Genomic DNA, 13,028 nt, shown 5'->3' on the forward strand with positions numbered 1-13,028 from the left:
TAAAATTAATAATTTTTCCTAAAAATAATATATAAAACCAACATTTTAATTTTTGTGAAAACATTTATTTTCAGTTTTTAATGAACTTCAGCGAATTCGATAAAAAAAAAATAAACTACCCTTTCAGAATATTCGAACCATGTTTTTGTGTAAATTGAATTATAATTACGTGTAATTAAGTTTAAAAAGTTTGATACCATGTTTCCATTAATGGCTGCATTTTGAACGATATTATAAATCTAATCGCACTGAAAGAAAAGGAATGATCGAATTAAGCAATGGTATTCGGTTTGAACGATCTATATAAAATCATGATTAGCAGCTTTTAGCTTGAATGGAAATATTATTATATAAATTAAGAGAAAAATAAGCATTTTCTTGTTCAAACTAATTTTAAGAGAAAAAATTGATTGACGACATCTTGCTGTTCTTCAGAAAAATGCAAGGTTGCTATAAGATTTTAAAATTATTAGAATTGGAAAAATTCTTTTCTTTTAATACTCAGAATTTTATACAAGTAAACAAATCACTAAAATCATTTGGGTACTTGCACTTCAAGAAGATCACTGATGCCTACGCATGCAACATATGACGTCAGATCTAGCTCTTTATAGGCAAAATGACATATTATAGTTCAGCTAAGTTTCTTCACATGAGTTAGAATGCTAATTAGCGTGAAGTTACTTAAATACAGCGCTGTATAACGCATCGAATTTGTTGAAATATAATTATTTCTACACTGTTAAAATTTTTATTTTAAAATTATGGTAAAATAACTGGAAGCTGTCTGTCCATCCGATTAACCGTAAAAATTACGGTAAAGACCATTTTTTTCCTTTATGGTTTTGAAAACATTTACAAAAAGTACAGTTATAAAACCACGAATACAAAACTATATAGTTTTTTTTTAACCATTTACAACTAGCATTTTTCATAAAAGTAAAAAATAATTAATTATTTAACTTGACATGGGAGTTCGGCATTCCGTAAGGTAATAGGCATTGGAGAGTGCCGGACACTGAAAATTTTTCATGTATTGAAGGAAATGGAAGAAATATTGTGGTGTCAACACTAGGACTCGAACTCCAGTTCTGCCGGTCATGAGATTGACGGATAAGCCCGCTCGGCTATGATATCGGGTTGAGTAAAAAGTTTTCCGCCAAAAAAAAAATCCTGAAAAATGACAAACACATAAAAAATCAGCAAAGCTAATGAGAATAGTTATCTCCATTCAAATCAACAATAGTCTGCCAACGTTTTGGCAACTTTTCATTCCCTTCTGCGAAGAACTGGGGGGTGCGCGAGTAGAGAAAGCAATCGACTTCATTTATGACCTCGTCATTTGAACGGAAGATTGTGCCATCAAGATGCAGCTGCAGATTTGAAAACAGATAGTAATCCGAAGGCGCCATGTCTGTGCTGTATGGTGGATGTTGCATCAAATCCCACTCTAACGTGTGGAGCGTCATGCCGGTCATTGCACTAACATGTGGCCAAGCGTTATCTTGATGAAAGAGAATCACCTTCCTTCTGAGCTCGTTTTCTCGTTTTTCGCGAATCGCATCGCTAACTTTGATTAGCATATTGCTGTATATTGTACTGTTGATAGCCTACCCGCTTTTAAGGTACTCCTTGTAGATAATTCCACGACAATCCCACCAGATACGGAGAAGGACCTTCGTGTTAGTTAGCGTTCGTCTTGCAACCGAACTTGCGGATTCCCCGGATGCTGACCACCCTCCTCTACGGCTAGTATTGTTGTAGTATACCCATTTTTCATCACAGGTCACAATTCTGTCCAGAACGTCCTCTTTTCTTTGATCTCTGTGCAGAACCAAACAGGCCGCTTTTCTCTTGCTCTAGTCTTCAGTAGTCAATTCGCGAGTCACTCAACGGTTAAACTTAACTGTTAGATTTATGCGTTTGAGAGTATTTGCTATTGTTTTTTGGCAAATGTCAAGCTCTAACGCAATAGTTCGTGTTGAAAATTTCTGTCTTGAACAATAATTTGCTTTAACTGGCCACAATCAACCTCAATAGGGCGGCCAGAACGTGGTTCATCTTCAATGTTGAAATTCCCAGTATTAAACTTTAGAAACCAAACTTTTACTGTATCCTCATAAGAAACAGTATTGAAACCTAAACTTTCACACATTTTCTTGTGGCATTCAGTTACACCTAGTTTATTTCGGAACTCATAGTACATAATGGGTCTGATCTGTTAACGTGATAGCTCCTTTTTAAGAAATTTTTTGGTGCACAAGATGATAAAGTTTTGACAAACAAATTACACAGTTGTGTAGTTCCAACTTTCTGCTTTAAAATACAAAAGCCCGTTTCAAAAAAAGTTAACCACCACGGCAATGGCTGCTGCTAGCACGGAGGTATTTCCCTTTGGCGGAAAACTTTTTACTCAACCTGATATGTACTCAGGTGCAAAGAATTAAGTAGCTTCATTAGGTGGTTCTAGTTGGTGAGATAAGATTCTGGTTGTTTAACCGTATTAGGTGAAAGCAGTCAATAAACAATTTTTCACAAACTTAACAGTTTGATTACCTTTTTATTTACGGTTATTTGACTGTTTTGATTAAATATGGTAAAATAACCATTCACTAAATTGTTATTTAACCATTTTTTTCCGAGAAATTTTTACAGTGTGGTCTACATTTTACTTAACTTAGATTTATTATTTGTTTTTATGTTTTATTGTAACCGTGATATATTTTTGATTTGTGTACCTGGCAGCTTCGATGCATAGTTAGTTTGTTTGTGTTCTACATGACTCTGTGCTTGCTTTTGTGTTAAGTAAGAAATATATAGTGAAAGAATCGAAATTCTTGTGAAAGAATCTTTGTGCAAAAATGCAGAATGTGTCACTTAAGATAGTTGATATTTAACAGGCTTGGCTTTCGAAATAGAATGGAAAGAACAGTTGCTAACGTAAACAAATGGCGCACTTCAGCAATCAATCTGGATCGAGATATCCACACTACTTCAATTGCAGGTATCCCCTATGCAAATTACGCTATGCTTAATCAATCAGCAAATTTAAAAAAAAAAATTTTGGGAAATTAAATTAAATTTTTTTAAGATCAGAAATGTATATTATAGTTTTTACAGTTTACAACTTCAAACAATTAATTTATTTCCTATAACCAGAACTATTCCATAAAATCTGCTACCTAGTCGTTACAGTTTTTATTTGTTCTGATCCTCTTACTCCATTTGGTTGTGATACTTATCTTACTTTTTTTTTACAGCAATTTCATTTTACATAGTCTTTAATTGACTTTATAAATAAAATATCATCATTCCCAATAATGATCGTATTCTATAAACAATTCCATTGTTCCAATAATATTATATAAGTTGAGTATTACATACAAAACGCACAATTTAATTTGGCGTTTTATTGAGAAATTTTGATGTATTTATAATAGCTTACGATTAACAATGCTGAAAAAAGTTGTAAGAACGCGCAGAAAGGCTTAAAGACTTACAACTTCTTCGAAACATGCATCATTTTCAGTGACAAGACAAAGAGGGATGAGATTTTTTGTTTTGTGTTTTAGTTTTGATGAAGACATTTATTTATAGTATCGGAATAGCTATATGGCTTTTTATTATTTTTATTACAGTTTATTGTATTTTTTCAGTGTCATTTGTTTCAGATCAAAGATAACCCTATCACTGTCTTTATAATTTATTAACTATCTTAATTAATAAAATATTAGTTGAGTAATTCCTTGAACTTATTTTGAAATTAAATTTCATGCAAAGCGGATTAGTCGGGCTTATAAAAATGTCATATAAATTGGAATATTTAGTAAAAAAAAAATTTAAATAAATTTTTCATTAAATTTTTTAATAGCAAATGTTATGTAAACGTTAAAAAATAATATAAAAATTTTTATTAATAATAATTTATATAAAAAATTTTATTACTAATAATTTATATAAAAATCTTATTAATAATAATTTATATAAAAATTTTATTAATAATGATTTATATAAAATGTTTTATTAATTTTATATTAATAAAAATTTATATATTAATTTGTATTAATTTTATTATTTTATTCAATGGTATAAAATAGTAGTATTTAAGTTATTTTCAATATTTTTACCAATTCTTATTGCATAAATATATAAAGTGTAATTTTTTTTAGATCAAAGATATCTCTATCACAGTCTTTATAGTTTATTAGCTACTTAAATTAATATCATATTAGTTGAGTAATTCCTTACACTAACTTCGAAATTAAATTTCATGCTAAGCGGATGACTTTGGCTAATAAAAAAATTATGTAAATTGGAACATTTAGTTAAATTTTTTAATTAAAATTTTCACTAAATGTTTCAATAACAAATGTTATATAAACGTTGAAAAATTATATACAATTTTTTATTAATAATAATTTATATAAACAATTTTATTAATAATAATTTATACAAAAATTTTATTAATAATAATTTATGTAAAGTGTTTTATTAATTTTATATTAATAAAAATTTATATAAATTTTTTATTAATTTTATTATTTTATTCAATGGCATAAAATAGTAATATAAGTTGATTTTAATATTTTTACCTTAATATCGCATAAATATGTAAACAATAAATTTCAATAGCTTTCCTAACCAATAAATATTTATTATATAAATGTGTGAATGTTTGAAATCAATGCTAAATTATATTAAAAATGGCTTTTATTCGATAAAATTATTCTTATTCATAATTATTTATTATTGTTGGGTTGAATTTTATATTAGTTAATAAGTAACATATTTATTATACAGATTCGTAAGTGTTAATTTTGAATATTCATTTAAAAATTGATGTTATAAAAAAATTGATTTTCCTGTTCATATTTTTTTTTATCATTTGATGTATTTGCTATATTATATTTAAAATTTTTAATAACATATTTATTACAATAAAAACTAAGATTATTTTTATAACTAAGATTAATAATCATTATTTTTCTAAAAAGTGGCCTTGCTTGCATATTTTTTTAGTAAAATTATAAAGAAATTAAAACTGAGTTTTATAACATCAAAGCATTTAAGTATCGATACTGACATAAATTAAAAGGAAACTACGATATATAACTGCAAAACATCATAACAGAAAAAATTGAAGCAGAAAAACTTACCTTAAATCTTAGGATACCTATTGGAGGGGTCGCATATGGTATTCCTCGGAAAGCATAAAAATCACGTCCATTTGACGTTTTTAGAATTCGTCCAATGACTAAACCTTGATTTAAAGTCAAAGTTGTTCCATATTCTTGACTTCGAACACTCCAAAAGCAAAAAAGGGAACAGATGACGATGAAAGTTGTAAATATATTAAGTTTCTGTGCGTAGAACATGTTGATTAAGAATATTTCCAAAAATCTAACTAATGATACAAGACTTCAGTGAAATTTGAACTTGAAAACAGTTTGGTAATCACAATCAGCTTCAAATGTTCGAAATAATTGGCACTATTTTAATTTATAAAAACCTGCAGTACGGAATTGAAACTAAACTAAAAGTTTTGTAGAAATTTGAAAATTCACATCTTTACGAAAAAAAATATCACCTGTTCTCTCTCAATCAAATACAATTGTTAAAAAGCAAACGATAAATAAAAAAGCTCAGAACAACTCAAATAAAAACTAATTCAACTGGCAAACTTGAGAAAATATGTTCTGAAACTTTTTTTTTCAAATATGAGGAGTTTCAATATTCTTTAAGGAAGATGAAGATGTTGAAAGGTGAGAAAGATAGGGAGAGAGAGAGGAATCAATCAATCTTGCCTTGAGGCTACTTCATTTATGCTTACTAAATGCACGTGCGGTGAAGTTTTTGTTCGACCAAACGATAATAATAGAACCTTTTTTTCCACTCCTGCACGGTGTAGGGTTGTGGGTTGGCGACCTAAATTTGGCGGGGAAAAGGATTATGAGCTTTGAGATAAAACATTATTGTGAGAATAGAAAGATGCGGGGACCAGCATACCTGTGACGGAATTATTACGCCCACCTGTTACGAATTTCTTTACGAAATTTATGAAAACTCGTGCGAATGTTTACAAAAATATGTTTCGGAAACATGATGTCACACTTTTGTTTGGTCTTTTTTTTTTTAATAAAAAGATTTATTAATGATTTTTTATCAGCCAGTCTTTATTAGCTGATTATGAAACTTATTATTAAATAATTAATTCCTTTATTACAAGAAGTCATATTTGAAAAAACATTTAGCAAAGGAAAGATAAAAGTAGAAAGAAGCTAGAAATCAAACTCTAATAACAAACAATTGAAAGTTTGTAATAATTCGCACGAATGTTTACTAAAATATATTTTATAACTAATTTGAGAAATCTCTTAAATTTAGGGAACATTTCGCAAAGAAAGTAATCAAAATTGAAAGCAATCAAATTCTAATACCAAGTAAATTAAAGTGCCTACTTGCAATTCGCACGAAAGTTCCAAAAATAAGTTTCAGCAACATGCCGTTCTCGTTATTTTAAATATATATATATATATATAATAATAAATAATGTAATTATTTTTATAATTTCAACGAAATTTATTGTGAAATAATTAATTTATTTTTTACGTGGTGCAATATTTTATATTTTTTAAAATTCTCATAAATTTAAAAAAACTACACGGCGAAAAAAAATCTTTTAAAATTATCGTACAATATGGTAATGACACTTCTGATTAAAAAAACCCCCCCATAATTTTGGAATCAAATAATAAAATATGAGTAGTAATAAAGTATAAAGTAGTAGAATATTTTTCTATTCATATGGCAACGGCTAAAGGAAATTCTGGTTTTCAAAAATACAAATCTAATTCCTACACATTTAGTAAAAAGTGCAGAACTGAAAAGCAAACTTAACCATTTAAATGGTTTCATGCCATGATGCCAGGATCTAAGTTATAGAGATAAAAATACCAAATTTACCAAATATTAGCACACATTATAAAACTATATTTTATTGTTAATTTTACCAGCAGTCATTACTAAAACGCTTCAGTAAAAATTACCATTTTTTCAGTGATCCCGTAGAGCCAGAAACGCGATAAACTTTACCATATTCTGGTAGTTTTGACCATACTTTTCAGTATTTTTGAATAATTTTCATTTTATTTCATTCATTGAAATGTGTTCTAATGATATTAGTTATCGAAATTTAAATTTTAAAAACTGAAAGCATTTTTAAACTTTTTCAAAGTTAAGAGATTTTCAAAGTTCAAGTTTTGTATGTACTCAAAAAACATTTTGGTACCTAAATTCAATAAGTATTTTTTGAATAATTTTCATTTTATTTCATTCATTGATATGTGTTCCATTGATATTAGTTACCGAAATTTGAATTTTAAAAATTTAAAGCATTTTTAAACTTTTTCAAAGTTAAAAGATTTTCAAAGTTCAAGTTTTACATGTACTCAAAAAACATTTTGGTACCTAAATTCAATAAGTATTTTTTGAATAATTTTCCTTCTATTTCATTCATTGATATGTGTTCTATTGATATTAGTTATCGAAATTTGAATTTTAAAAATTTAAAGCATTTTAAAACTTTTTCAAATTTAAAAGATTTCCAAAGTTCAAGTTTTATATGTACTCAAAAAACATTTTGGTAGCTAAATTCAATAAGTATTTTTGAATAATTTTTATTTTATTTAATTCATTGAAATGTGTTCTACTGATATTAGTTATCGAAATTTAAATTTTAAAAATTGAAAGCATTTTAAAACTTTTTCAAAGTTAAAAGATTTCCAAAGTTCAAGTTTTATATGTACTCAAAAAACATTTTGGTAGCTAAATTCCATAAAACAGATTTCAATGAATAAAATGAAACAGAAATTATTCAAAAATATTTATTAGTAACTGATTTAATAAGGATAATACGAACGTATAGCTTTACAAGGGTTAAGACGGTTGAAATAAATTCATTTTTCTGAAGGGAATCATTAAGGATTCCCTTCAGTCAGACAAGAGTTCAAATCCCGGGGGTTAAATGAAATGTTTGGGCAATGTGATCCAATGATATTGCCATCATGAGAATCGTGTAAGCTTAATAATGAATAATGTTTAAACTTTTTTTAAATGATATTTAATCGATTAGTTTAATTGCAAAGAAATAGATGGCAACGTGATGTTTTCTACGCCATTGCTTTTATAACTATTTTAAACGTTATCTGTGAAATAATGTTTTTAAAATCTTGTTATGGGAAACAAATTTTTTTGATGATATCTAAGTCTTTGATAATAAGTCTTTGTTTTCTAATGATATCTAATCTATTAGCTCATTAAAAATAGATCTCAGCGTGGTGTTTGCTACGCCATAGCACTTTTCCTCAAAAGTTTTTGCGATTATTTAATAGTTCTGCATATTTAATAAATGTCTGTCACTCATACAGTTTAATTTCTTATTTTACTTCAACCCCAACGAAATGGATTATTATTTATCGAAACGAAATTATTATTTATCAAGACATGAAGAATTTGGAAGTATGATAAGGAAAATAAAACTGTAAAGAAAAACTTTAAAGACAGTTGGACAAGTTAAAAATAAATATTGAATAAAAATAACAGATTTTAATTAAATATTGCACGAATAATACTAATGTTAAGAGTAAATTTCATTTTTTTCCCCTGAACATTTGAAGACATTAGAAAACGAAATCATCGTTTTTTTCTTCTATTTATTTAAATTAAGTCTTATGGAGTTTAAGACTTTCTTCTGATTTTATAAATTTGACTAAAAATGTGCAATAATTTTGCTTTTTACATCAAAATTTCGCTGAAATTTGCTTTTTACATGATTATACTAAAACTATAATCTTTACTTCACTTGTTTACAAATTTTGAATCCTCTTTATTTCATATTTCATAACAAGAAAAAAAAAAGAAACCGGGTTAAATTCATGCTTACTGAGTCTGAAATTTTCATTCAAAAGCATAACTAAAAATGTACTGCATAAAAAGTCATTCAATCTATAACTATTTATATTTATTGAGTGTATGTATCTTTTTGATAGACCTGAAAATTTAAATTTTCAGTTAGTAGCCAATGGCCGGTAGACTCTACTAACTTAGTAGCCACTGTTCCTCCAACCCAATGAATTCAATACCGATAGGTCCTACTTATTTAAAAGACATTGTTTTTTTTTTCTTGGATAAAATTATATTTTCAAACAAAATCATATTGGAAATAATCTACGGCTACAAAAAGTTAATTCAACAATAAATATAATATAAATACTCGACAAAATAATTTAGTTGAACATACTGACTTGACTTCACCGTTCCAGAAAATTGGATGTACAAAAATAATAATTAAAAAAAAGATGGCAACAAGTGTCCGGTTGTTTAATTTAATTAATTAACCACTTTTTTACGTTTACTTGCCACAAGGTGACTGGTTACTTCTAGGTCTACTTTTGGAAAAGAAATAAAAACAGTTTTGTGATAGTTAAATATTTGGAGCTCATTATTACGTTTTTTTTTCTTTTTCAATGCCCACCTGTGTTAACATCCGTCAATTCAGGCATTTACAGGGCGATTTTGCTGGCCTCTCTTTCAGGGGTACTATATTAGGTGGGCCAACGTCCCACCTAATATGGTGCCTAATATGGCCAGATAGTACAGCGAAGGAAAGAACATCCATGCCTTGCCCGCGATTCGAACCCAGAACCTTTCTGATGCAAGGACAGATCCGTGCCCCCTACACATGCCGGTCGGCTTCCTCATTATTACGTGTTTTCTCTTATTTTCATTGTTAATACAACTGTTATATTCTATTTAAAGAATAAATCTTTATCTGATGAAAAATGTTCTATTATTATAAACTATTAATACTTTTTAATATATTTTTATTACGTAATCATAACTTTATTATATATATATCTACTTTAAAAGAAATACTGAATATTAATTAATGATACATAATCTACGGTTTAATTATTGGCACCACTTTTACTACACAGAGAAAAATATATGGTTAAGACTACGAGAATATGGTTAAGTTTACCGTGTATCTTGCTCCTATGAGAACACATAAAAACTCCGGTAATTTTTACTGAAGCTTTTAGGTAATTATTTTGGTAAAATTAACAAAAAAGTATGGTTTTTATAAAATGTGATAAAATGTGGTAATTTTACTTAAGAGCATGGCATAAAAACCATTTTTCAGTTAAATTTCTTTTTCAGTTTTGCATTTCTTACTAACGTGTGGTAAATGATAAATAAGTACGGTAATTTCATCGGAGTTTTTTGCTTCCTGAATTCACAAAATTCATGAACATCATATATTTAAGAAAATGGATAATTAAAAAAAATTAAGTTGATTGTTTAATATAAATACTCCTCTAATACTCAAAATATAGATACAATGGAATTGTACATTGTCAGATATTTTGGACCGCGTTCAAGTTGAACCGTAATATCAAGCATATTTGCAAAATCGCGCTGTGTTTAAGAAATCAAACGTTAAGACTTTAAATCAAGTGCTGTTTACGAAAATTTTAAAGCTTGTATAAAATGTTATCTCTCTGTATCAATAAAATCATATCGTTAAATCACTGAATAACTCTAAAATAAATATTATTGTAAAAATTACGGTGTAATATTTTACGCTAAAAATGAATTTTACGGTAAAAATGGATTTTGAGATAAAATGGATTTTGCGTATGATGCACCAAAAATGTCGATAATTTTTACCGTAATTTTTTACAGTGTGGTTTGACAAGTAGTGCAAGGAAAAATAATAAATTCTTATAAATTTATTGCTATTTTAAAAGCAATCCTACGAAAAGTCGGCGATATTAATATTTTTATTTACAGGAAAAGTAAGGTAAAAGCTGAATGGGAAAATACGCAAGATAGCCACAACCGCTAGTATAGTATCAACGATTTTATTTCAACATTTTTTTTTCCATCCAAAAAGCCTCTTCTAACATAACTGCCAAAAACCACATTTGTATCGTGGGTTCTGCATTTGTGTAACTCATTCACGTGTTTTTTGGCAAATGGAAAGAGACCCAGTTTTCGCAGTTGGCGGATGTGAGGTGCGGTTCTCCTCGGTCCGGAAATGCTTTTGCATATACCTGTATCGCACGAACGACTGAAAGCTTCCGATTCATTCGCTTGTTCAGGATAATGAATGAATTATTATTTTGGCGGAAAATCTGATTTTGCGAGTAGATTATCAGTTAAGTGACGCCCTCTTCTGAAGTAGTTAATTGTTGTTGCCATCGGAAGTCTGAAGATTTCAATTACGATCGTAATAAGGCTATCATATGTATCTGACAAAACTTATAAACTTTTGCTCCAGCTCAAACTACGTGACGTATATACATTTTAAATAGGCAATAAATCATGTGAAAATACATACAAGAAATTATTGAAATTCATAAAGGAAAAAAAAGAATTAAAAAATATTTAATTTTTCCCCTCCAATTTTTGTTTTTTTTAAGTAAATTGAAAAAGAGAACATAATTTGATATTCGGCAGATCAAAAACGAAAAACGTCGGGATGTCATCATGTCTTTAAGGAGAGCATAATTTCATTTCTGACATATCTAAAAAAGAAAGTAGATCATCATGTCTTTAAGGAGAACATAATTTTATTTTCGACAAATCTGAAAAAGAAAGTACATCATCATGTCTTTAAGGAGAGCATAATTTTATTTCTGACATATCTAAAAAAGAAAGTATATCATCATGTCCTTAAGGAGAGCATAATTTTATTTCAGACATATCTAAAAAAGAAAGTATATCATCATGTCTGTAAGGAGAACATAATTTTATTTCTGACAAATCTAAAAACGAAAGTAGATCATCATGTCTTTAAGGAGAACATTATTTTATTTTTGACAGATTTGAAAAGAAAATACATCATTATGTCTTTAAGGAGAGCATTATTTTATTTTCGAAAAAATCTAAAAAAGAAAGTACAGCATCATATTTTTAAGGAGAACATAATTTTATTTTCGACAGATTTGAAAAGAAAGTACAACATCATGTGTTTAAGGAGAACATAATTTTACTTCTGACAGATCTTAAAAAAAAATACATTCAGTAGTTTTAGAATGAAAATTCTATCAGTGTGGAAGCATTTTGTGTGTTCATGCAAATTATCAGTTAAAGTAACTTCTCTTTTAAAGTCATATTTCACAAAGTGGCAAAATTTTCAGATCTTGCTATAAAAACCGGTTTGATAGACAAGTAAAAGGTTTATTTATTTTGATAGAAATATAAACGCAGTGGTACGTGACTATGGATTCATTTCTTTTTCAACGAGATATGTTTAAATCGTTCGCTTCCTATTTTGATGTATAATAGTAATCCAAAATTAATGCCAGTGAGATTTAAAAAGAAAAAAATTACAAAGATTGGATTATATTTTATGTAGTACAAACCACCTTTGAACTTCAACCTTCAAAAATCATCCCAGGAAAACAAATAAAAATTTTAAGCTGAAAAAGTTGTAACAAATATGCAAATTATTGCTTAAAAATATTAATCATACATGATTATTAATTTTTATTTAATCACACACGAGAAAAATAAATTTTATTTTTTTTCAATTCCTACTATTTATTTTCCTCCCTATATCTTGTATCCCTATATCTACTGCTCTCTCCCTATATCTTGTTCAAATTTTCAATCTTTAATAAAATACTTTTCATTCATCTACTCAAGTTTAAGTACATTTTTTGAAACTTGTATTGGGGGATACTTGATGCTAATACAGTTTTTTCAAATATTAATTCGTTAATTAAATTTAATTAATTAATTTTAGTTTTATATGGGAGAAAAAAGTGTAATTATTTAATAAAAAAAATAGTGCGTGGAGTCCCTCCGCGCGGAAGAAGTTAAACTTCGTAACCTGCGACGTTAATTGTAGAAGAATCAGCAGTCGTAGAAGGATCACTAGTTCTATTCAACGACTCTTTTTCCTGCTCCGCTCGCTTCCGTGCTCTGTAATAACGGTAATATTGTGCATTTTTCCCTCGTGG

The 13,028-nt window shown here is 28.1% G+C and overlaps 1 protein-coding gene across 1 annotated transcript in view; it reads right to left on the reverse strand.

The window, feature by feature from the left end:
* The window catches only part of LOC107447032 (esterase E4), a 44,284-nt gene extending 38,401 nt beyond the window's left edge, over positions 1-5,883 (reverse strand). Inside the window, exon 1 of the mRNA XM_043051829.2 lies at positions 5,157-5,883. Within this exon, the coding sequence (XP_042907763.1) occupies positions 5,157-5,375 (219 nt within the window). The 5' untranslated portion in view covers positions 5,376-5,883. The remainder of the gene's footprint in view (positions 1-5,156) is intronic.
* Between the last annotated feature and the right edge of the window lie 7,145 nt (positions 5,884-13,028).

This window comes from Parasteatoda tepidariorum, chromosome 10 (genome assembly GCF_043381705.1).
Source record: "Parasteatoda tepidariorum isolate YZ-2023 chromosome 10, CAS_Ptep_4.0, whole genome shotgun sequence".
In the NCBI taxonomy this organism is placed as follows: Eukaryota; Metazoa; Arthropoda; class Arachnida; order Araneae; family Theridiidae; genus Parasteatoda; species Parasteatoda tepidariorum.